The 27150-nt window shown below is 34.6% G+C and overlaps 1 protein-coding gene across 2 annotated transcripts; it reads right to left on the bottom strand.

Moving 5' to 3' along the window:
• Window positions 1-9084: 9084 nt before the first annotated feature.
• On the bottom strand, window positions 9085-26700 carry LOC106079453 (uncharacterized). 2 transcript variants are annotated; one of them, XM_056014548.1, is made up of 8 exons: window positions 26578-26700; window positions 21549-21628; window positions 19742-19820; window positions 18410-18493; window positions 16051-16086; window positions 12892-12975; window positions 11003-11095; window positions 9085-9481 (listed from the first exon to the last, which is right to left on the bottom strand). In XM_056014548.1, the coding sequence occupies exons 1-8, from the start codon at window positions 26681-26683 to the stop codon at window positions 9417-9419; spliced, it is 627 nt and encodes a 208-aa protein (XP_055870523.1). In that variant the 5' UTR covers window positions 26684-26700; the 3' UTR covers window positions 9085-9416. The 2 variants fall into 2 exon arrangements, with proteins under 2 accessions (XP_055870523.1, XP_055870524.1); XM_056014549.1 differs by lacking the exon at window positions 26578-26700 and adding an exon at window positions 25044-25163.
• Window positions 26701-27150: the final 450 nt, after the last annotated feature.

The following is a 27150-nucleotide window of genomic DNA, read 5'->3' as shown; positions in this document are numbered from 1 at the left end:
TTGTTCTGTTTTTTTCCTGGTATTTGTTCTGTTTTTTTTTCCTGGTATTTGTTCTGTTTTTTTTTCCCTGGTATTTGTTCTGTTTTTTTTTTCCTGGTATTTGTTCTGTTTTTTTTTCCTGGTATTTGTTCTGTTTTTTTTCTGGTATTTGTTCTGTTTTTTTTTTCCTGGTATTTGTTCTGTTTTTTTCCTGGTATTTGTTCTGTTTTTTTTTTCCTGGTATTTGTTCTGTTTTTTTTCCTGGTATTTGTTCTGTTTTTTTCCTGGTATTTGTTCTGTTTTTTTTTTCCTGGTATTTGTTCTGTTTTTTTTCCTGGTATTTGTTCTGTTTTTTTCCTGGTATTTGTTCTGTTTTTTTCCTGGTATTTGTTCTGTTTTTTTTCCTGGTATTTGTTCTGTTTTTTTTTCCTGGTATTTGTTCTGTTTTTTTTTCCCTGGTATTTGTTCTGTTTTTTTTTTCCTGGTATTTGTTCTGTTTTTTTTTCCTGGTATTTGTTCTGTTTTTTTTCTGGTATTTGTTCTGTTTTTTTTTTCCTGGTATTTGTTCTGTTTTTTTTTTCCTGGTATTTGTTCTGTTTTTTTTTTCCTGGTATTTGTTCTGTTTTTTTTTTCCTGGTATTTGTTCTGTTTTTTTTTCCTGGTATTTGTTCTGTTTTTTTTTTCCTGGTATTTGTTCTGTTTTTTTTTCCTGGTATTTGTTCTGTTTTTTTTTTCTGGTATTTGTTCTGTTTTTTTCCTGGTATTTGTTCTGTTTTTTTCCTGGTATTTGTTCTGTTTTTTTTTCCTGGTATTTGTTCTGTTTTTTTTTCCCTGGTATTTGTTCTGTTTTTTTTTTCCTGGTATTTGTTCTGTTTTTTTTTCCTGGTATTTGTTCTGTTTTTTTTCTGGTATTTGTTCTGTTTTTTTTTTCCTGGTATTTGTTCTGTTTTTTTCCTGGTATTTGTTCTGTTTTTTTTTTCCTGGTATTTGTTCTGTTTTTTTTCCTGGTATTTGTTCTGTTTTTTTTTTCCTGGTATTTGTTCTGTTTTTTTTTTCCTGGTATTTGTTCTGTTTTTTTTTCCTGGTATTTGTTCTGTTTTTTTTTTCCTGGTATTTGTTCTGTTTTTTTTTTCCTGGTATTTGTTCTGTTTTTTTTTCCTGGTATTTGTTCTGTTTTTTTTTTCTGGTATTTGTTCTGTTTTTTTTCCTGGTATTTGTTCTGTTTTTTTCCTGGTATTTGTTCTGTTTTTTTTTCCTGGTATTTGTTCTGTTTTTTTTTCCCTGGTATTTGTTCTGTTTTTTTTTTCCTGGTATTTGTTCTGTTTTTTTTTCCTGGTATTTGTTCTGTTTTTTTTCCTGGTATTTGTTCTGTTTTTTTTTTCCTGGTATTTGTTCTGTTTTTTTTCCTGGTATTTGTTCTGTTTTTTTTTTCCTGGTATTTGTTCTGTTTTTTTTCCTGGTATTTGTTCTGTTTTTTTTTTCCTGGTATTTGTTCTGTTTTTTTTCCTGGTATTTGTTCTGTTTTTTTCCTGGTATTTGTTCTGTTTTTTTTTTCCTGGTATTTGTTCTGTTTTTTTTCCTGGTATTTGTTCTGTTTTTTTTCCTGGTATTTGTTCTGTTTTTTTTTTCCTGGTATTTGTTCTGTTTTTTTTCCTGGTATTTGTTCTGTTTTTTTCCTGGTATTTGTTCTGTTTTTTTTTTCCTGGTATTTGTTCTGTTTTTTTTCCTGGTATTTGTTCTGTTTTTTTCCTGGTATTTGTTCTGTTTTTTTCCTGGTATTTGTTCTGTTTTTTTCCTGGTATTTGTTCTGTTTTTTTCCTGGTATTTGTTCTGTTTTTTTTTTCCTGGTATTTGTTCTGTTTTTTTTTCCTGGTATTTGTTCTGTTTTTTTTTCCCTGGTATTTGTTCTGTTTTTTTTTTCCTGGTATTTGTTCTGTTTTTTTTTCCTGGTATTTGTTCTGTTTTTTTTCTGGTATTTGTTCTGTTTTTTTTTTCCTGGTATTTGTTCTGTTTTTTTCCTGGTATTTGTTCTGTTTTTTTTTTCCTGGTATTTGTTCTGTTTTTTTTCCTGGTATTTGTTCTGTTTTTTTCCTGGTATTTGTTCTGTTTTTTTTTTCCTGGTATTTGTTCTGTTTTTTTTCCTGGTATTTGTTCTGTTTTTTTCCTGGTATTTGTTCTGTTTTTTTCCTGGTATTTGTTCTGTTTTTTTTCCTGGTATTTGTTCTGTTTTTTTTTCCTGGTATTTGTTCTGTTTTTTTTTCCCTGGTATTTGTTCTGTTTTTTTTTTCCTGGTATTTGTTCTGTTTTTTTTTCCTGGTATTTGTTCTGTTTTTTTTCTGGTATTTGTTCTGTTTTTTTTTTCCTGGTATTTGTTCTGTTTTTTTTTTCCTGGTATTTGTTCTGTTTTTTTTTTCCTGGTATTTGTTCTGTTTTTTTTTTCCTGGTATTTGTTCTGTTTTTTTTTCCTGGTATTTGTTCTGTTTTTTTTTTCCTGGTATTTGTTCTGTTTTTTTTTCCTGGTATTTGTTCTGTTTTTTTTTTCTGGTATTTGTTCTGTTTTTTTTTCCTGGTATTTGTTCTGTTTTTTTCCTGGTATTTGTTCTGTTTTTTTTTCCTGGTATTTGTTCTGTTTTTTTTTTCTGGTATTTGTTCTGTTTTTTTTTCCTGGTATTTGTTCTGTTTTTTTCCTGGTATTTGTTCTGTTTTTTTTTCCTGGTATTTGTTCTGTTTTTTTTTCCCTGGTATTTGTTCTGTTTTTTTTTTCCTGGTATTTGTTCTGTTTTTTTTTCCTGGTATTTGTTCTGTTTTTTTTCTGGTATTTGTTCTGTTTTTTTTTTCCTGGTATTTGTTCTGTTTTTTTCCTGGTATTTGTTCTGTTTTTTTTTTCCTGGTATTTGTTCTGTTTTTTTTCCTGGTATTTGTTCTGTTTTTTTTTTCCTGGTATTTGTTCTGTTTTTTTTTTCCTGGTATTTGTTCTGTTTTTTTTTCCTGGTATTTGTTCTGTTTTTTTTTTCCTGGTATTTGTTCTGTTTTTTTTTTCCTGGTATTTGTTCTGTTTTTTTTTCCTGGTATTTGTTCTGTTTTTTTTTTCTGGTATTTGTTCTGTTTTTTTCCTGGTATTTGTTCTGTTTTTTTCCTGGTATTTGTTCTGTTTTTTTTTCCTGGTATTTGTTCTGTTTTTTTTTCCCTGGTATTTGTTCTGTTTTTTTTTTCCTGGTATTTGTTCTGTTTTTTTTTCCTGGTATTTGTTCTGTTTTTTTTCTGGTATTTGTTCTGTTTTTTTTTTCCTGGTATTTGTTCTGTTTTTTTCCTGGTATTTGTTCTGTTTTTTTTTTCCTGGTATTTGTTCTGTTTTTTTTCCTGGTATTTGTTCTGTTTTTTTTTTCCTGGTATTTGTTCTGTTTTTTTTCCTGGTATTTGTTCTGTTTTTTTCCTGGTATTTGTTCTGTTTTTTTTTTCCTGGTATTTGTTCTGTTTTTTTTCCTGGTATTTGTTCTGTTTTTTTCCTGGTATTTGTTCTGTTTTTTTTTCCTGGTATTTGTTCTGTTTTTTTTTTCCTGGTATTTGTTCTGTTTTTTTTCCTGGTATTTGTTCTGTTTTTTTCCTGGTATTTGTTCTGTTTTTTTTTTCCTGGTATTTGTTCTGTTTTTTTTCCTGGTATTTGTTCTGTTTTTTTCCTGGTATTTGTTCTGTTTTTTTCCTGGTATTTGTTCTGTTTTTTTCCTGGTATTTGTTCTGTTTTTTTCCTGGTATTTGTTCTGTTTTTTTTTTCCTGGTATTTGTTCTGTTTTTTTTTCCTGGTATTTGTTCTGTTTTTTTTTCCTGGTATTTGTTCTGTTTTTTTTTTCCTGGTATTTGTTCTGTTTTTTTTTCCTGGTATTTGTTCTGTTTTTTTTTTCCTGGTATTTGTTCTGGTTTTTTTTTCCTGGTATTTGTTCTGTTTTTTTTTTACTGGTATTTGTTCTGGTTTTTTTTTCCTTGTCAAACAACGTTGTCCCGTTTTTGGATTTGAAATTCACTTTGATGAGTGAGAGAGAGAGAGAGTGAAAGAGAAGCAGAGAGAGTGAGAGAGACGTTCATAAGGAGAAGAGAAAAACAAAAAGAAACGGCGAGAGAAAAAAATTAGGGAGCGTGATTCTCTAAAATGTTTGTGTGTAAAATGTTTTACATGTTTCGGATGTTCCTTCAGAGCTGAAGATAATTACTTCCTAGTCCAAACCTCCCGCAGGACGACGGGATGTGTATCCTCTTCGGTTTAACTCTTCTAAATTGCCTCGGTGACCTAAGCGCAAGTAAACTAATAAAAGATTATAGTTTCGTATTTTAGCGTGCTCCGCAAGTGGGATAATGGATCATGGGTAAGTCAATCAGTAAAGATTCAAGAATTCTATAGATAGAAGAGAAACACACGTACACATTTGCTGCATACATTTGTGAATTGTTGTCGTCTGTCACCATTTTCTGGTTCTACCAGCCACTGGTCCAATGTATTGTGTTGAGAATAGTGGCAAGCGGTTTTCATTTGTTAGATTTCTGTGCTGCTTTTGGGATCCGAACTCCAGAGGAACGGGTTTAAGCCACAATCAGCTAGACATCCATAATGACACTTTATAATTACCAATTATTATCCATCTAAACCCAATCTTTAACGAGAAATATATAGTTTAATATAGCAGCACAAGTAGGTTAGGACGGACGGTGGCTAAGCGGTAAAGTGCTTGGATTCCGAACCGAGTCCATCCGGCAAAAATGGGTATCTGACATTAGTTGGGGAAAGTAATGGCGGTTAGTCGTTGTGCTGGCCACATGACAACCTCGTGAACCGTGGGCCACAGATCTGCCCTATATATCGCAAAGTGTGAAAGGAGAACTTTTAGGTTAGAAGTTTATCTGGAAAATAGCAAATCAAAGTCAATTTCCACTCGAAGGAGATTTGAAACTTGACAACGCCGACATTACGAAAAAAGACGAAGAGGCAGACAGAAACAGCGATGGGAAGACAGCATTAACTCTTTCTCTCCTAACTGACGATACCAACGTTGATTCCACTAAATTGTAATAAATAATTATGGAGAGAAAGAGTTAAAGAATAGACGGGCCTTGAAGTGAAAGAGATTCTATCTACTTCAAAAGAGAAAGAGGGAGAGAGGGGGGAGGAGAAAACGGTTGACAGATCAAGTATGGTGCCCCAATGGTTCATCACCCCAAAGGATAAATGTTTTTTCTCGTTTTTCTTTTTAATATTGAAAGAACAGCCCTGCACTATGGCAGAACCGGCACCTACTTCACAATCATTATGCGAGAAACGTGGGACAAAGTTATTTCGTACAATACTCTCTCTATGTAGTCTATAGATCTAAATGCTACAAAGCCATCTTCCTTCACTTTTTCTTATACCTTACTCTTTTGGTCCGTTGGGGCACCACACATGATCTGTCGACCACCTTTCACCATTCCTCTCGGTCCTTCGCCTTAACGTGAATCTCTTTCAAAGAATAGAACAAATACCTAGCAATACCGAAACATGTCATGACCTGTGGATAGTCTCCCTTTGTTCATGTTCTCCCGTGCAAAGCAATTATAACAGGAAAAACAAATCAATTGTGGAAGGAGTTACGTGTCACAGATACCCAATTATGGAAATAACAGGGTTACTGGGCAGGGCCTTGAAAGCGGGAGGTGCGTTTGAACAGGAAAAATAATAAGGACTGTTTAGTAATAAAACCTAGAAAACTAGAGATAAAACCAAGTTATGTGATCAAATGGGGAGGGGATGAAAAGGGAATTTGGCTTTATAAGACAAGAGTGATTCCCAGATTATAATCTGGAACTAGCTTTCTCATTGGCAATTTTACACATTACAGTAAGAAATAATGTTTTCATTTGACCAAAAAATAAATAAGATCGCAGTGTTTGAGTTTTGAGGAATGTAAAAGTACTAGAGCAACAGAGTGTCAAGCCTTTGATACCAAATATTTTTGGTTGAATTGTAACCTTCTATTCTGCTCGATTCTGCATCGGACAGAAACCAAGTGAAGGATCAAGACTGAAGTAGAGCTTAGACATGTTATTGGATTTTCACTATCTTTTCTAGTTTATGAAATCTAATCGGGACGGACAGACGTACAGACATGCAGACCATGAAAAATTAGTAGAATATATTTTTTTTGGGGGGGGGGGGGGGGGCTCTAAAAAATAGAATTATTTTAACATATACAAAAATAAGCATATATTGTAAATAATAAAAAATAAAGACTTATGTGTCCTAAACAAATCACTAACAAATAGGAACTAATGAGATAGTTGTAACACCTTTTGTTCAGGAAACTTTTAAAACATCCAGATATGGTTTAGGTTCAAATTCCTCTTTTATCTGCACTTGACTAAATGAAAGTGTGTAGGAGTGGCGCATGGGATTAAGTTTGAATTTGACGAGCTTTAACCTGATTTTAAGAAGATAAGAAATTAGACCTATACATTTACACAGACATACAGAAGCACAAGACTTGAATAATTAAAAAATAGTGTTCGTCTGTTAAAAACGTATTTGGCAAAATAGTACTGATGTACTTATATTGAAGTATCTTTCGTACAAATGACATTTCCATGAGAATAATTACCATGGCAATGAATTTGTTTTTTATTTACTATTAAACGTCATTAAGAAAAGTTGGCTGGACAACTTGAAAAACAAAATTGCACCAGCAGTTCTATTGATACTGTAATAACTCTAATGCAAACAGTCAACGAACGGAATGAGCTAATGATAGACGATATTGACAGCTATAAAAAAAAGTGAGACCTGGACTTTCGCTGTCAAGTCACAGGAAGTAATGTTTGAAGTTCTACAAATCCTACTTAATACTAGAACAGACCACCGACACACTTCCCATTGTCGTTTCAATTACTTCAAACAGTTCACAATGTATCATGCAGGACGGCACTTAGACCCAGACAGTTCAAACTCTCATAACCTGCAGATCCCTTCAGCCCGGTCTGGAACAGTTCTTCCTCTACAATCCATATGTCTTCTACTCTCTTGAACTGTGCTCTGTTGCGCACCATCAGTGTTACCGCGGGGGCGGAGTTACAATACTTTGCTAAGTTCTGCGAACATTAACCGGAAAGGGAAAACAAAGACGCTATTAGTTTTGTGTGAAATGTCTGTCCGTCCGCCCGTCCAGTTTAGATCTCATAAACTAGAAAAGATAGTGAAAATCTGACATCATAATATTTTAGACCATTTAAAGTTCTGATGCAACGGCTACTTTTTTTTTTTCCTGAAAGCGAAAAATCTCATTTTTTTAAATCACTTATGCAAGCAGTTCTTTTTGCCATAAAAATTCACCACTTTTACAGCTATTCACTATTAATAGTAGCAAACACTGGAGGCGCAGTAGTAGGGGTGAGGACTATCAGCCATACTTTTGAAACATATTTTCAAACGGTTTTAGATTTTGTCAATTTTTTTTTTTACATTTGCATTGCTAAGTTAAGTAAGTACTGTTAAATTAACCACTACATTTGCATACAAAACTTTTTAACTTTTTAAAAAGAGAAGCAAGGTTACAAATACAGTTTGTGTGAAACACAAACTCAAAATCGGCCCCCGAAGTGATCCACCTAGAGTCTTCATCAGGATTTGAATACGGGACTTCCAGTTCCAAGTGCTTTACCCTCAGCCACAGCATCTCCATATATTCATTTAGCGTAGACGTATATTTTTAAATTAATAATTATTAACCTGATCCATATATTCAAAATTAATAACATGTCACATTGTAATAAAGAGAAACTAAAAAATATTTCTTTTCTAACAAAATTAGATAAATTGGCAACACGAAAAAAAAAAAATTCTTGAACTCTTTAAGCTACAATTGTGTACATATGACAAGAGTTTCCCCTCGCCTATTAAACTAAATCTAAATTCAAGATATAAGTCTAAGCCGAGATCTAGAAATAGATCTAAGTCTCTGAGTCTAGATCTAGAAATAGATCTCAGTCTAGATTTAGAGTTAGATCTAAGGCTATATCTAGATCTAAGTCTAGATCTAGATATAGAATCTACTATATCTAGACTAGAACTCGTATTATAAATATATCAAACTATGGTGGTGAATTTTGTCAAAAAGCCTTGGAAAAATCACTATCATCTAAACCTTTAAAAAAATAATCAATTAGTCCTATTAGTTGTGTTTTGCATGATCTATATTTCCTAATGCAGTGTTGGTAATGAGTAAGGGCATTATGTTTATCTAAGTTGTTTATGATGTTGCTACATATTATGTGTTATAGGATTTTACATGTGATGCTAGTAAGTGATACGGGTCTTTAATTTCCTGGGTCAGATTTTTCTTCTTGTTTAAATGGGAAGGGGGGTGACATTAGCTTCTTTCCAGTCCTTTGGTATTCTGCCCTGGTTAAGAGATACCTGAAAAAGTATTTTAAACACTGGTGCTAGCTCATTGCTTACTTCTTTGAGTATACTAGCTGGAATACCATCAGGTCCAGATGTTGATATTTGCTAATAGTTTTTGCATTCCCTTTCTTGTACTACTATATCTTCTATGTTGTCCACTTGGTTCAAATTCAGTAATATGTCTTTGTCTCCTAGAGCTGAGAATGCTGATGCAAAGTATTTATTTAGGATGTTTGCTTCAGTTTCATTATCATTATATATTATCTACTCATTTAATGGCAAAATGCCTGTTGTTGCCTTTTTTTAGACTTAATGTATGACCATAGGTTTTTGTTGTTATCTTTACATATTCCATTGTTTAATTATTCACTCTGCAGCAGTCTGCTTACCTTTTGGGTTAGGTGTTTAATTTTGATGTACTTTTTATAAACTCTTCCTACCTTAGTTTCTTTAAATTTCCTATGTAGGTTCTACCTCTGTTTACAAAGCTTATTATTATTAAACCAGCATTTATTTATTTTGTTTGATGTGTATTTAGTTGGTATATGATTTTCTAAAATGTTTTTAAGATAGTTTTTTTTTTTTTTTTTATGAAATTAGTTTTGTTAGGTTGCATTTATTCCAATTGATCCTCCACGCTCTCAAAACATAGAAACAGTGACACATTTTAGTAAGAGAGACTCCTCCACTCAATGCAAGATTTTATATAGGTACTAGTAGTGCGTGGGCCTATGGCTAAATCATGTCATATTTGTATATATAATCTCATTTTCCTTTTTTTTTTTTTTTTGGTTTAGATATATATGCATATTTGAAAACAAAAATGTTTGGGCGCCCTACAAAGGTGATGCCCCGGGTAGTTACACTCTCTTGTACTGTCGTAAATCCGGGCCTATGCAGATAAAAGCATCATCTACTTCCTTCCTCTCCAGCAGCATCCCCCTCTCCAATTATTAGGAAAGCAAACGATTGGACAAATTTCTGGAAAAATTCCTGGAAGAAGGCCTCTAGGATCGCGTCACAAAGGATCAAACATATTACTGTCGGTCGTTGTCATGACTTGGCTGTCAGTTGGAAATCTTCCTGTAGATAAGAAACAAGCTAAATACCTAAACTATATTTAGAAAAACAATAATAATCTAAAGGGAGAGAACTCCTCTCTTTAAAACTATGTCTACCAATCTTTTTCCTTTTTTCGACAAAATAATTAATTACCAATAGTCAATGAACGGATTGGGTAGTACTAACTATTAATTCATATATATATATGAATATATAAATTAACTATTATTTAAATTGAGTCATGGACTAAACCTGACAGATTTAGCCATATATGTGAATACTGATGTATTAGTTTCCACTGTTGCTAATAAACAAAATAATGAGTTACCAGCAATTAATTGTCTAATTGGTTAGTGTTTTTTTTATTGATTTATGCCTTGTCTATGCCAATGAATAATTGCGCTAAGTTTTAGCTTGATCCTAGAATGGATGTGGGGGAAATAACATGTACACAATTTTACCAGACAAACAGACAGACAGAGTGAATTGATAAAAACTTAGTAAAATGTGCAATTTTTAAGGGTCCATTAAACTTCTTTAATATTTATACGCTACTAATTATGACCTTTTTAGTTACTCTTGATTAAATATAAAGAAACTGATAGTCGACAAAAAAGAGTATCTAGTATTTTTGACTCCACGTGAATAGCAAAATTACATGATAGTGGCGTAATATTTTATATTTATTGTAAAAAAAAAAAGACATTCATTTGGATGCCCTCCTCAATCAGTGGCTCGATGGGAGTTTTCCATTTGGACCATTCCTGCTACCCTAGCAACGCCACTAGCGAATTCAATTAAATTAAAAAACCTCTAGGACAAAAACAAACAGTGTAGTGATAATATCTAAAACACTGATCTATCATTTACAAATACAATATCGCAACCTAAAATACTACTCAAAAAGACACACGATAAAGGATTATTTCTTATTCCAATTGCTAGGACAATCTTGTATAAGTTATACTTCTTTCCTAGTGATACTAGAGCATGGAATGGTTGCCTGAATCAGCCCAACATGCATGACTAGATTGACATATAGATACGCTTAGGACCTAATTATCTTCTCTTTGAAGGAACATCTGTAATGTATAGAGACAGTAATGTCCCCGTTTAGATGATGTATGGTCCACTGTTAATCAGGGTGACGTGTAGTCAATATAACCGCCTTTTCCCCATCTAATGTACCCAGGTACCCATTTAAGCTGGTTGGACTCTGAGGCGCCCTAAAGATTCCCAAATTAAATTCCCTCAGGATCAAACCCGGATCTCTTGGCTACGAAGCCAAGCTCTTTCCCATTCAGCTACTGAGCCTCCTTAACAGTCTTATACCTAGACTTAGATCCTTCCGCGGCCGTTTAGTGGATTGGGCGGCAAGCTTTCTCCTCAAAGATCTGTTGAAGTTTGCCGTTTCTATAGCAATTTAGAATTTACAAAGTGTGGTCGCTAGCCCCACGCTAAAACCTCCTCCTGGGACCGGCAGATGTCAAAGTTTCCTTAAAATTACCTTAATACAAAAAGATATTTAGTGAATCCACTTACTTTGAATCACTCTTGACAAGCTTGCTATTTTAAGTATTACATCGTACATAGAAGAAAGTACCAGTGAATTGATTTGGTCGTCACCTTTAGATTCTAAATCAAATATCAGTGTCAATGAAACATTTAAATTAGGTTTAAAATGACTTCAAACTATGATGAAGATAAAAGAGGAGGAATAAGGATAGATAGATGTAGACTGATGCTGATCGTAGAGTACAGCAATGGTAAAACGAGGTAGAAGAAGAGACTGAGGGGGGAAAAAAAGCGAGATAAATAAAACGAAAGAAAGGAATAAAGAGCCATTGAGAGAAAGAAAAACAGGGCGGAAGAGATAAAGAGACAGAAATAGTAAAAAAGAGAAACAAACAAGAAAAACATAAAAAGTACTTTTTTGAAAAAAAAATAAAAAAAATTAAGATGTGTACACTTGTATCAGTTAGTTTGGATCAGATGTGTAATTAAATATGTTACAAATGTAGACCAACAACCTGAAATCTGTGAGACTAGAAATATTTTTACCAATTGTTTTTTTTTTTAGCTTTTAGCTTTCTCAATACGCTATGATCCTTAAATAACCGGGATTAGTTGAGATAATTTGGGGGGGGGGGGGGGGCGAGAAAGGGTTATCTGGGTGAATATAATATATATAATTGGTTTTTTAAATATTTTTTTTACAAAATAATAATAATAAAGTGGTAGAGAAACTGAATTCGCACTCCGTTCTCAGACCTCCTCAAGCTGACACACTAACCACTCTGCTGGTGACGTATTTATAACTATAGAAGATTGTATAGTATGGTATTGTTTGTTTCAAAGTTAATTTGAAGTGGCGACCTATAAAGGGGACTAATTCAACTTATACCACCACTTCAGTCAAATACAATCATTTTCTCTTGTTGGAGATAGCAAACAAAATAAAGAATTACCAATAGTTAATTAACTATTTTTTTATATTTTAAAAATTGATTCTTGTTTTGTCAGGTAAAGGAAATAATTGTGCAAAATTTCAGCTTGATCCGAGATTGAGTGTCGGATGAAATAGCGTGAACAAACGTTTAACCAGACAGACAGACATACTGAGTTTATTTAAGCTTTGTAAAAATACAAACCAAAATAAATTAGTGGGATTCGCTCAATGAAATTTTGTTTCTGATTTTTAAGAAACCTGCTTGTGTTCCTTAAGCAATACATTAAACTGGTCAAAGAAGAACAAGCGATATGTGGAAATGTTGACATCTATTTGCTGCTTTGTTGCTTTGCAGCTTGCTGATTAGAAGTCTGTGAATGGGAAAACTGACATGCTGTTCTTCTTAGTTACATTATAATAAAGAGTATTGGTTCAACTGGTCTGTTTAGTCTATCAGGGATGCATTGTTTATATGTCGGCATTTTAGGACAGTATGATTAAAAGTTTCGTAGGCGTGGATGCAGTGTGATAGGTATATTTTGATATATGGGCGATGGGGGCTATCGACGGTACCCCCCCCCCCAAAAAAAAAAAACGTATTAAAAAGGGAATTGTCAAAGATTTTAGAATTCTTATTCAAACTAGCTAATGTGAAGGATGCGATATGGAAATTTCACGATTGCCAACTAATTATGAAATGTACTTTGTTTGACAAGCCTCAAGACATGTGAATTTACAATGTCAAAAATTGCAAAAAAAAAAATGACCGCATACCTTTTTAAATATTATTCGAATTATGTTTCTATACACTAAAATAGCTAGATAATTAAAGTCTTCTGTCATATAATTAAAATGTCAGAAAAATCTAAATATATTTCATATTTTATCAAGTCCAACGTTTAGCTTGTTTTGTTTTGATAGTCTATTGTAAGTAGTTAATATTCTTTTAAGAAAGTTCCCTGACCTATGTTTTCAGACTTACTTAGTAAAACGCTGTATCTCGCTGACAACTGTTCCAAAATAAAAACCTGATTGTTCAGTTTATTTGATAAGTCCATGCTCGTAGCTAGCAAATAAAAAAAATAAGTATATATAATTAGTGGCTCACTTATATAAAGGGTCCTCAATCTCTCACACACACATCAGACTTCCTACTAACCCCTATATCCAACCCATCCAAGAGTGTATGTATCAGCATTAAATTGTTTCAGTCATCAGCGAATTAAATATGTGTAGCCAAAAAACAACAACAACAAAACAGACCAATCCTAACCGTGCTTTGAGTAAAATAATCTGTTCAACGAAAAGATGCGGCTTCGCCGTCACATTAGAGCTTCTAGAAAATGAGATCATGCTAACTTTTGACCACGAAGAAGGTGCTACAGAGTGCTTCTTGAAAATATTCTGACTTGGTGATGAGCATAAACAAGACGTAGCTTTTGGTATGCCGGAAAAAAAAAACTTTGACCAATTGTCAACATAGCCTTAAAAAGGACAGTATTGTAAGTTTATTGCTAACAAGTGTCAATAGTTTTAAATACATCGACGTTGTTGTCTCGGATGAAGAAACCGGACCTGAACTGCTGGCCACAGTCCACAGCAGCATAAGTGATGTTAGACATTTTATTTAGTTCAGTTACACACTATAAGAGAATGGCAGTGAACGCACATTTTATAGTGACGACATACATGTTGGGGTTAGAGATTAAGATAGACTTTTAGATTCAGTTATTGCTAGGCTCTCAAATGGATAACGTTGTTGTAGTGACTGACTCGACTGTGGCCGATTCTGTATTAAAGATTGTTATATTTTCACCTGGAGTGAACTTAGTCATTGAGACTTTGATCCTGTCCATTACTTTTCATTCTTTAGAACTTGATGTTCATCTAGAATTATTAAGGTATTTAGAAATACTTTAAATACAACTTAGACATATGTATCCGTTACAGTAAATCTCAAAACAATCTGGAAAGTCAAAGGCGAAGCAGATCAGGCGGATGCGCTTCCTAATTATGGCCACATTGTTATTTGCTTGCGAATTTTGGACGCTGACTGCAGAACTAGAGAGGAGGATCCTAGCAATGACATTGAGATGCTACAAATTTATCCAAGGTATCATTTACAAAGACCGCATCGCAAACGAAGACATTAAAGACAGGCTAGTACACCAGTCCCTCGACGACCTGCTAGCTAACTACTGTCCAAAAAAAAAAAAAAAAAAAAATCTCTATGGCCCTATAACAAGTTCCTCAGGGCTCGCAAAGATCTTCCTTTAGGGTAAAATACCAGAAAAAGAAGAAGAGGCAGAGAAAGCGATGGAAAGACAAAATAAAAGAATAGACGGGTCCATGGCCTGATTTAAGTTTCTGGAAGCCATACTTTTGAAGAAAAAAGTTGAGCTCTCACAAATTTTAACTTCTTTTTTTTAATTTTATTTTATGGAGGGTAAGGCCCAATGTAGATAAACTACTTAATTGCTGAGCTGCATTTACATACGATTAGCATGGTACGACAAGCCTGCTACAAGCCGAAACTTCTCAATTACGACAGTCCACGTGAGATTTAAAGTGCTGGCGATAAAAATGCGAAAAAAATGTTGCGAAACTTTCTGACCCGTCGAAATCGGAATTTTTAAAAATCTCTTTTGCGGAGGCCCTTTCTTGTGGAAGGCCTGGGGCAGCCTGCCCTCCCTAACAATGGGCCTGTCATTGAAATAAATTCAATCTAATGCAAAAGACAGAGACAAATGGAAAAAAGAGGGTCAACAGATCTTGTGTGGTGCCGTAATGGTTCAACAGACATCAACAAAGGGATAGGTGAAGGTAAAGGTGAAGGACTGAAGGCAAAGGTGAAGGTCTTGAAAGTTTCCATTAAAGATGCATGACGCTACTGGGCGTACGCTGGTAAGACTGTGACTATACCATATAATTCGGAACTATGTTAAACAGTTGGATGGTGTATGCAGATTAGAAGCAATCTTAAACATTCGACAGGTTCGTCTGATCAGACATCTAGATGATCCACTCAGTATTGGAGATGAGCGCAACCAAAGGCACTGGGGCGTAGCTAGGCATTTCCCATCATTTGGGGGCCCTGGGGGCTTAGCCTCTTTGGGGGTCCCTGCAATGGCCCTGAATTTAGCGTTAGATTTAAATTTTAATGTTAAAAAATACTAATTTTTTGTCTACCCTCAAGTGGGTGCCCGGGGGGATTTTCAAATTATTTTCCTTCTCCCTACTGCAAAAGCAATCTTTTTTTTTTATTTTTGCGGTATTATTGCAAATCAACTTAAAAGGAGTTGTAACTGTTAGGTTTTGCTATATGATGAAACTCATTTAACACTACAACAACACAAAACGACAATGTTATAGTTTATAATTAATGTAATCTTCATTAACACTGTAAATACTATTTAGTTTCTATTCCTCCATTTTGTTCCACCCCCTCCTTTTAGCACGCATTTGCACCATTTCCCATTCGCACTACGATGCGCACGTAACATCACCATAGAATAGTGGACTATGATAATGTGGGACACACTATGGATTTATAAATGGAACAAAGGGACTTCACTCTGATAAGGTTAGATAAATTACTGATTGAAAGCCATGGTTGATTTAATATGTAAAAATCGATATATGTTTTATGGATTCCTAGAAAAAAAGAGAAGACATTGTGGTTTAAAGAAAGTAGGTAACGTCTGCTTATGAGGATGGCCATGTATGATCTTATAGTTTATATGATGAGCTTCTAAATATAATATCTGGAAGTTTATTTTCTTTATTTTTAACCACGTCAAGTGTAATGAACTCAGATACACAAGGCTCTCGAGAATCGTTTTTCTTTTCCTAAATTAACCGGCCACCTATCAAGGTTTCTAACCAGAAGCTACATTAGGTATTAGAAGATTGTGTTGGTTTAAAATCTCAAAGTATTTTTATTGTATCTTTATAGAGATACTCATTTACTAGACTTAACTAGAGTTTTAAGCTGTAGCAAGCTCATTCATTAATAACAGCTTTCCATTATGTCAAAGAGGTGTCATCTTTTTTACTTAACGTCAACCTTTGCACACCAAAAAAAATAATTAATTAGTGTTTGTGTTTCAACTGGTATTTTCATACCATGTAAATTACTTACCAGCAGCTAGTGACCTCGCGTCAAATATATCTGAAACTGAAAAAATATTTGTTTAAGTTAGCGCGTGATGATTAAGTAATTACGAAATATTTAAACCAAGTTTAGATACCGATTCCATTCAAATATAAGCCACCCCCCCCCCCCAAAACCCAGGGAAGGGTAAACCGCGACGTTTGGTCTTGTTGTAAGTAAGTAAGTTTCCCTTTCAGACTTTGTGATCTAGGAGGCAGTTGATGTGAAGACCGTCAGTCTCAGTGGCAAACGATTAACGAGGGTGCCATGTAGACAGCACAACGTCCAACCGCCTTTACGTTTCCCCAACTAAAGTCAAGTACCCTTTAGAGGACTCATAGGGCCCTTAAGATTCTGAAAGAAAATATCCCAGTGTTGACCTTCTCGTTGTATGACGACCGACAAATTGAAAGGCCTGAGTGATACTTTAACAGTTTTGATATACATTATACCTTTTTTTATACCTTAACTACACACTTACGTAATTTTTTAATATAACAAATCTATAGTTCATCTGAACTTAAGGCAGGTGCTTAATAACAACTCATTATATAAATACAGTTATTAATGTAGTACAGTCACTACAGATAAGTCACCACACGGTATTATGCACCTCTATACGAACACATTTATTTTGGTATTTTGGCATTACTTTGCAGTTTTTTAACTTTCTGAAATATGCATTTGCAATCTTTCTTCTCAAAAACAACAATGTAAAAAAATAAATGAAACAAAATATTTTAAAAAATGAGATGTAGATAACGCATGTATAAAATACAAAGTCTATACAAGGGAACGAACTGCACATGACAGCCATATCTCTCAATACTGTAAGAATGATTTCCCTTTTTAAAGAATTAAACAAAAATGTATTAATTACCAATATTTAATCAATTGCATAGATATTTTTTTTAATTGCTTCCAGGGGCGGACTGGCAATATGGGTAAACGGGCAAATGTCCGGTGGGCCAGAACCAAATGCGCCGGTCTGGTCGCTACCAAAGAAAAAAAAATTCAGTACAGAGAACTTTAAAAAAAAAACTGTTTTGCTCCTTCCCTCCCCCGTCTTTTGATGGTTCCATTGACGGTTAACGAAAAAGAGGGATGAGAGAGGTTAAGTTAGAAAACATTGATATAACGCAGCAAAAAAAAATTGGGGTTACAATTTTATATTTAAGAATACTTAATAGAAATTAACACACAGACGCGAAATTGAAAACCACCCAACTTTTTTCAGAGCTCAATATAGGTATAAAGCTCTACTTTCTGGGATTTGTTTTAATTTTTTTGTTTTTAATAACAGATCTAAAAATACTACCCTCAAGGCTTACAAAAAAAATATTTATTTTAAAAAAAGAAACTGTAGATCTAAATTAATTTTACACTATTATAATTAATGGAAAAGGTATGCTTAGTATGAAGTCATTAATGACGGAAATTCTTATAATAATTACAAAAATGTATATAGCACTGTCACATCCGATATTTAATTAAAGGAGATTTATATTTTAAATAATGGGTCATGATATATTATAATTCGCGTTTTCGAGAGAGTACTTGGACGAAGCAAGAGCTTTTAACATTAAGTACTTGCCTCAGGCCTCATTATCTGAAAGGGAAACTTAACTTACTGCCCCAGTGGGGCCAACTAATTAAACCATAGTCACCAAATTTCATGAGCGTAGCCAAAAGGGGCTTTATGGTTACCCTCCCTCTCCAATACAAAAACCAAAGCGAAACTATAGTTACCATTTTCAACCTTTACTATTTACTCCATTAAAATTGAGCGCAGTGAATAGCAGATTTGGTTTTTGAATTTTTTTAGCGGAAGAGTAGCAGGCTAATTGCACTGTAGATAACTCAGAATATGCATTTTTTAAAGGTTAAATTAACGGAACTAATGCTTGGGTCCGGGGCACCATCCTTGGGAAACTAACAGCGGTCCCCAGACTCCCTAGCAATCCTTGGCGGTGGGTACTGTTTTTTCACTTATTAAAGGAAAAAAATATTCTAGGGTACAAAAACAAACGTTTAAAAAAATGAAAGGTCAGAATGTAATGAAGATTAATTACATATACACACATACTCAAATAAATATACTCGGAGGGGGGAAAAAATCCCCCCTCACCGAAAAAATCTTGGCGATGCCCATGATATGACATGTCAGTTGTGGGCCAGTTTATATTGTAATGCCCGGACCGATTTTGATACCCATTCCGCCCCTGATTGCTTCATGTTTTGTGAATGACAATAAATACAAAGCTTCACATTTATTCGAGACTGGACAAAGTGGGAGACATAAATGGCTCCAAAATGTATCCAAAAGACTACAGCAGTAAGTACTTACAGAAAACCTGACTATATTTGTCGATTTCATAAAATTCTGCAATAAGATCAGAGGCGTTCCCATAAATTTCACTCATTGAAATATCTGTATTTAAAAAAAAAAAGGTGACAAATTAAAAATGCGGGTTAGAGACTTGAGTTCAGCAAAAGAAAATTATTACAAAATAAAATTTACTTGATAGGATTATGGAATTCTGAAACAGCTTCTGTTGACATAGCAATGTTGCTGTTACGTAGCTTAAAGCAGCCATGGCATTAAGTTTTTTTTATTGAATACATTCTAGCTCAAGGTTAAGGTTGTATGCTATTGACACGTAATGACAAGTTTATTTAAAGCGATGAAGGTTTTTTTCATAAGCTCAAAAAAATAGTTTGGACGTTACCAAAAAAGGAGGCAAGAGGTAGTATTTAAAGACTGGCGTAGTCAGTTAAAAGAGATCAACGACTAGAGTAAAAGAATTTACATTGAATTGTACATTTATGGAGTGTATATTGTTAAAGAGATTCCTAGTTCCAGAATGAAAGCTTTTTTATTTATTTAAAAGAAGATTTCAGTTTTGAGTTTATACTTTAAAGTAGTATCTCTGGCATCACGATATCATTCACATCAGTAACGCATTGATGCTGGTCCATAGATCCTCTATGACACCAAGATATTTTGTATCCTGTCAGTGGCTAATTAACTAATAATAATAATAAGGCTTGTCTTCGAGTCCGAAGATTAATGAGGAATACAGTATTTCCCGTGGCTGCGCAGCCCCAGCTGTGACCTGCATATTTTGCCACATCCTGGTCTCAAATGTGTGTCCCGCGGCCTTCGTGAGTGACGTCTAGCTGACTGGTTCCGACGCCGAATGTAGCCAGGTGCTCTTTTCTATGTCAGCCAAGGAAAGTTGACGCCTAAGCTGGTCTTTGAAGCGCTTCCGTGGCAGGACCGCACTACAAACAGCGATGTCCTTGCGAACGTCGGTATGGACAGTATAGAGGGACTTCTTATGGTCCGACAGTTACGATGGGCTGGGCACGTATACCTTATGGGAGATGAACGTATGCCAAAGGCAGTCTTTTTTTGTGAGCTAAAAGGTGGTGGACGTAACAGAGGCGCTAATTAACTATTACAACTGCAAACGCTATTTATTCTTATATATATATATATATACTATTAGATTTAGATATTTTTATCTGGGAATTACAAATTATCATCTCAAGTTTCCTGTATAACAAGGGTAGATTATAATTGAGGAATGATTTCTTAAGACCACACTTTATACTTGGACACACAATTCAGCACTGAGGTAATATCTGTTCATCTAGCTAATGTCTACTTCTGTACCTTTTTTGAGGTTTTGCAGAAATGCCCCTATTACTTCAGATGTATCTCGTTGTGTTTGCACAGGTAAAAGGGAATCTCCCTGTAGAATGTTTGTCACAGATAATTAATAATTAAGTAATATATATATATGCCATTACATTTAAATTAAATTAAATTAAAACTTTTAAATATGGCTACTTTCGTGCTTGTAGCATGCTCAGAGCGCTTTGGTCCAAACTCATTTGTGAGACCAGTGGGGGTAGGGGGTATCTGGGAGAAGGTTTTTCCGTGCTGCCGTGCTTGAACCTCGAGTCCCTTTCATAGGTAGCCAAGCCAAGTTCAAGCTTACTTAGCCTTTCGACCACGCTTCCCACATTTATATTGGAATATATAATTATTTTGTAAATCATACAGTGGGCTCACACTAATGTACTCAAATCTTGTCTACCCTTTGTATCACAAGCCTCCACATAAAATCGTATAGTATTTTGAAATCACATTTTATGGAGGAATCGTTGTAGGTTCTAAACTGAGGCGTCTCGAATCCTAGGAAAGACTCGCATTGTGTGCATTTTGAGATTTCAAGGTTTACCTCAAGGGACATAGAAACAGAGGATCTTTAGATCGTTTTCCCAATATATTGCAACCAAAGCTAATAGTCACAATATTGTTTGTGACATGAGCTGAACGACCTACACTGAGAACATTTATTTATCATATTTCACGTGGAAAGTGAAATTTAATGGGGGATTATGGGTAAGCCTCGTTTTGAGATGATAACACATGTTCAGACATCCGTTTTTACTTTGGTTCTAGTAGTGTTAGGACGTAAGATCCATATTGTTTGTCAATTTGTTAGACATAATCCTTGAGTATGTAGGATGTAATATTTTACAGGTGATTCTGATTGTTCTTCAGCATTTATACCTTTGAGGTTGGATTGTGTATTTTATTTTATACCAATAAATGTGTCACGTCTGCTAAGCGAGTAGTTCATTATTACATTGCAATATCTGCTGTGTCACGTCTGCTAAGCGAGTAGTTCATTATTACATTGCAATATCTGCTGTGTCACGTCTGCAAAGCGAGTAGTTCGTTATTATATTGCAATATCTGCTGTGTCACGTCTGCAAAGCGAGTAGTTCATTATTACATTGCAATATCTGCTGTGTCACGTCTACAAAGCGAGTAGTTCATTATTACATTGCAATATCTGCTGTGTCACGTCTACAAAGCGAGTAGTTCATTATTACATTGCAATATCTGCTGTGTTACGTTTGTTGGATCGCGATAAATAAAAGTGCAATGAATCAAATGAAGAGAAGTACATTTCATTACTACACCGCAGACACTTTAACAAACACCAGAAGAGGTGTTACACTAGTTCACAATTATCTCCTCGTTGTTCTAAATGTGAATTTTTTATTAGGCTCCCACACTAACAAGTGCAAATGAATCACTGTTTGGTTTTTAAAATATAATTTTTCCTATTTTCGGATTCTCTACAGCAAAGGACTTACTATTTATAGATTGGCCTCCACATTTTAAAAATCTTCAATAATAATGCAATGGAAACATCGACTAAGATTAGAGTATCATCTCAGTGGCGTATCTAGGGTGGGGGAAGGAGGGGGGAGAATTTGAAAATCCCCCCCCCCCCCCGTGGGGACCCCAAATTAGTGTTCTTTTACATTAAAAATTTAATATTACGCAAAATGCAGGGGTCCCCAAAAAGGTCAAGCACCCCGGGCTCCCAAAACAATGGAAAATTCCTAGCTACGGTCCTGTATCATCTCATTACATTGAATAGTTTATTTTCTGAACTTACCATTGCGAAACTTGCAGTCATTAAGAACAATATGGAACATGGAAAAGACATTCTTGATGGGTGAGAAAACAAAAACAAAACTGAAAATAAATTGATGTTCGTCATTTTAGTACATGGTTTTAATAATATTTTCTGTAAATGTGTGTAGTTTACATCATGTGTAGCTAAACATTATTACATCGTACGGCTCCGACAAAATATCAATTGTTCCATAGGACTAAACAAAGAGAGGTAACAAAAAAACAATATATTTCGTATTAGATGATATCTGATTATCTCCCCTGCTTCTCCAATCTAATCTTATTTTATGTTTTTTTTTTTTTTTGTGTTTTGTTTTTTATTTCAATTTTATTTGTGATGATGTCATTTCAAATTTTAAGTTTAGATATCCTTTTCAATTTTTATTCGCATTAAATGCGTCACTTCGCTTTTATCGTATAACAAATAAATAATGAGCGAGCTTGCAATATGTCCTCCTGAAGATAATGGATATGTTATCGTTAAAGTCCGAAATTCGGCAAAATGACTAGGCATAATTTTTATTTTCTGTATTATTGGTGATGTTTTATCTTTTTATTGTCCTCTTATGGGTTTTAACGTGTCTGGTCAGCACCAGTTAATCTCACGGGGTTTTTCTTTTAACTTAAGATAATTTATTAGAACACATGAACAGTTGGAATGGCAATCAAGAACGAGTAGAATATGTAGACTTTGCTTTATCGGCAGTTGTTGTATTTTTTAATTTCCCTTTCATTATATAAGTTACGACAACAGATTTGAACATTATTATGTATACATCACTGGCGGATCCAGGGGGGGGGCGGTAGGGGCGATCGCCCCCCCCACTCGGCCGACTCCCCCCCCCCCCCCGGAGGGGGGGCGGGCGAATTTTATTATAGAATTCACACAATTTGTATACGAATTTATTACTTATGTTAAAAATAAATTCAAATTATTTATATTTCAACCTATTTTTAGATTATTTCGCCCCCCCCCCTAGTATGTTGGCCGATTGGTGGGGTCGGAAGGGGGCGATGGTATCAATCCCGCCCCCCCCCATACACTTTCGAGTGGGGGGGGGGCGGTCCAATTAATTTGTAGAAATCACAGCTTGCTAATAGAATCAATGTAATATCTATATTGTGTAGACTTGTTATTGATTTTTTAACCGATCTTTATATTATGTCATTCCCTGTTTGCCGATTGGTGGGGGGGGGGGGGGGGGGCGAATACCTCTTCTGCCCTTCCCACCTTAACCCTTTGAGTGGGGGGGGGGGCGGTCCGTTTTTATGGAGAAATCATAGTTTGTGAACAAAATTAGTTGAATTAATATATACATTTTATATTATGTCGCTCCCTTTCTGGTATTTTGGCCGATTCGGTGGGGTGGGGGGGGGCGATTGCATGTACTGCCCTCCCCACTCTAGCCCTCTGAATGCTGGGGGGGGGGCGGTCCTATTTTTGTGGAGAATCATAGTTTGTGAACAAAATTAGTTGAATATCTATATAATATAAACTACGTATTGATATGTGACCCATTGTATATTATGTCATACCACAATCTAATCTCAAATAGTATCATTAGTAAATTTAAATGAAAAAGGGTTGTACCAGGAGGGAAGGGCGATACATGCAATCGCATTTCCCCCATCATAATTTATATACACTATAAATTAAATTCTTATATTGAGTCGCCCAACCCCTATTCTTTAATGCCAAATGCAATCTTTAGCAGAAATTATTAAAGGAGCGAGGATTAATCGTTTTCACTCTACCGCTCCTCCCATTTCCAGACAGAGTTTATTTAATTTCACATGAATTTATCATAATTATTTTAAGTAAGACTTTGCATTGGAAAAGTTACAATTCAAACGAAATTTTTCAGTATTAGAGCCATGATTGAAATGAGTTATAAACTCAAATAATGTTTTCATAGTCGCCTTTTACCAACCTTTACTCAATCTGATATTTTTCTAGTTAAATAAATTTGGGACTATAATTCACAATTTACAACTCTATCATATTGAATACTATTTATTGAATAATTTTTTTTTCGGCGGCGATCCCCAAAGCAAAAATCTAAATATGTGGGGTATCTTTTCAAGGAACAAATCGGTTTTATTTGCAATGTATTAAGGGCCTATAAATTCATATTAAGATAATTTTCAAGTACAACATTATTCAAAAGGTCCTTTTTTAATAGTATGAATAATGAGCTTCGAACTCCATTGATGAATAATGAGCTGTAGATGTCAGGAGAATACGTTTCTGCAGTGAAAAAAGAAGAAAACGCTTTTGGCGTCGGGGCTTCGCCCCGAAATCCATTGATGAATAAAGAGCTGTACTTGTCAGGAGAATGCGTTTCTGCAGTGAAAAAAGCAAGAAAACGCTTTTGGCGTCGGGGCTTCGCCCCGAAATCCATTGATGAATAAAGAGCTGTACTTGTCAGGAGAATGCGTTTCTGCAGTGAAAAAAGCAAGAAAACGCTTTTGGCGTCGGGTTTCGCCCCCAAATCCATTTATGAATAAAGAGCTGTACTTGTCAGGAGAATGCGTTTCTGCAGTGAAGAATGCAAGAAAACGCTTTTGGCGTCGGGGCTTCGCCCCGAAATCCATTGATGAATAAAGAGCTGTACTTGTCAGGAGAATGCGTTTCTGCAGTGAAAAAAGCAAGAAAACGCTTTTGGCGTCGGGGCTTCGCCCCGAAATCCATTGATAAATAAGAGCTATACTTGTCAGGAGAATGCGTTTCTGCAGTGAAAAAAGCAAGAACCCCACAAGAGAACCTTATAGCGCTGCCCCTGTTGTTTTGTTTTTCGCTGAAGGTTGAGAAATGCTGCTTTTTTATAATTCTAATATATATATATATATATAAACATATATATATATATATGTATGTATATGTGTGTGTGTGTACGCACGTTTATGCATAGGGTTAGGGTTTACTGGGCGTTAGGGTTAGGGTTTGAAAAAAAATCGCCCCCCCCCCACTTCAAAGTTCTGGATCCGCTAGTGGTATACATTTTATATTTGTATTTAAGAAAAAACTATTGAAAATATTTAAACACCAGAGCAGCATTTAAGAGTTTATGAATTACTTTGATTTTAATTTTACTCACTCAGGGTTTCGGCATTTAATATGCAAATTTTATTGTATACTTGGAAAAAACTAATGAATTTTATATTTACTAATGTATAATACGCCTGCTATTTAAAAATATGGTTTGTAGATTATTATTGGATTATTTAAACTTAGAAATTTGCATTTAGCATTGGGTGTAAAACATGGGTCTACAAAGGGTATTTTTAGTCTTAAGAAACTTGGTCTTTTTGTGTTGTTTTTTTCGAGAATTACATTTAATGTATAAATATCTTTCTAAATAAGGCATTTTTTGTTACTTTATCTAACGCAGAACTAGCCATTCTATAGAATATCTAAATGTTTTGAGATAAATTATTAAAATGATATTTGTTTTTAAAGGAGATAAATACTCACGATCTTGCAACTTGTTCAAAACTAAGCCACAGTTTAGACGTGTTGGTAACAATAAATCAATACTGACTGCACAATTCTAATTAGAGTTCTGACGAGCATTAATTAAATTTTAGCTAAAAACATGATAAACTTTAAACGTCTAGTCAGCATTTTATTTCTTAATAGCCTACTGAGTCTTGGTGGATGAGATCATAAGAGCTTGGCTTCCGAACCGTGTTATGTGTTAGAATCTAGGTGAAGACTGGAATTTTAAAATCCTGGATCTTTAGGGAGTCCCACCCAGCTCTAATGGATACCTGACTAAAGTTGGGAAAAATAAAGGTGGTTAGTCGTTGCGCTGGCCATAAGACACCTTGCTCGTTAATCGTTGTCCAAAGAAACAGTTGACCTTAACATCATCTACCCCATAGGTCGCAATGAAACTATGTCTTAACAACCAAGTTCTAAGCAAGGCACAAACAAATTATAAAAATAAATTTAAAAAACTGTGTATTGGTGAATTTATATCAACTACTGTGAAACATGAATAAGACAACCATTATAAATCTCTATGGCGTAGCTACGGTGGGGAGAGGAGGAGAAGAATTTGAAAATCCATCCAGGCCCCCACTTGAGTAGGGCCCCAAAACTAGTGTTTTTTTACACTAAGTATTAAATATTACTCAAAACGCAGGGGATCTCAAAGAGGTAAAGCCCCGGGCCCAAATGATGGAAAATTCCTAACTACGCCCATGATAAATCTTCGTCCAGTGTATTATTTCATATTTCTCGTGCTAGCTTGATTGGCCATGCGCTCTGGACAGTCAGCCTTACTATGCGCTTTATTTATTTCTTCGTTTTATTTTATTTTTCTTTAAAATTCGGAATCACATCCAAAAAAATATTAAAAATGCCAATCCTTTTTTTTGTGTGTGGAATCGTTGAATGAACTAGAAGGGAAAATAAGTGTAAAAGCATTTTGTTTTTCTTGAAATCCGTAGAAATTTAAAAAAAAGTTATACATTTTGTAAATGTGACACATTTACTTGCATTTATATAACAGTCCATGTTCTTAGGAGTATCTAGCTCTTAAACAAAAATGAAAAAATAATAATCACCAGCAACAAGTTACAATAAATAAAAGCATAATAATCGTTATTTAAACATTTCTAGAAATACAACGCACGGTACATTCATAATGTAGAGAATCTACTCTGGTATTTTCTTTGAAAGTTTTTAATAATCAAAGTATTTGTGTAATTGGGTCTAAAACATTTGTCAACATATATTTTTATATCAGATAATCTAGATCTAGTGAAGGATTTCCTCTTTCTCAGTTAGACAGTTGTATTGCAAGTTAATACTTAATTTAAAAAATAACATGAATATTATAACAAAGTAACGATAACAGGTTACAAGGCTTCTCTATCCCATAGTACTGTTCAACCAACACACTGAATCATCAAAAGTACAAGTATTAAACTACAAATCTGAGCAAAAAGGAGAAAAAAAAGTGGCACAATGACGAAATTCAGGTTAAAGGTCACTGGCTTACATCCTGCGTTAGAGGTAAACGTTGCTGTGGTTGTCGTCGTTGTGGGTGGTGTGGTTCTGTTCCCCTCGGTCATTGATATGATTTGGCTCAACAGAGGAAACTTCATTTGCTTGCATATCTGTGGAGTAGAACAAGACCTTTCACTCTTGTGGTCTGTTAGAAAGCTATTTAACAGAGGAGTGAAGCAAAGGGAAATAAGCAACACCACATCCTCTAACTTTGAGTTCTTCCGATGATTCCCCTTTGTTAAATACCATAAAACTAGGATGTTAATAGCGAAAATGAATGATGAGTGTAAAACTGAAAGAATAAAAGGTAGGGTTGCGAAGTATATATCTTTAATTGTTTGCGAATGTATCATAGAGATATTTATGTGCAAAGTATTACGGTAGCGTAACTAAAGGGTAAGTATAGTAACCCTTTGGGTCAAGATTTTATGCTTTTACCATCCCAAAAGAGATACAAGACATCGGTAGCAAAGACAAACAGTCACAAAAACTCTTTTGTTCCCCTGGCAATAAAATCATTAAATAGAAATCATGCAATATAAAGTTTTAAACTGTAAATTATGAG

This window comes from Biomphalaria glabrata, chromosome 16, assembly GCF_947242115.1.
Source record: "Biomphalaria glabrata chromosome 16, xgBioGlab47.1, whole genome shotgun sequence".
NCBI classification, from domain to species: domain Eukaryota; kingdom Metazoa; phylum Mollusca; class Gastropoda; family Planorbidae; genus Biomphalaria; species Biomphalaria glabrata.
This window is presented reverse-complemented; position numbering and strand designations above follow the sequence as displayed.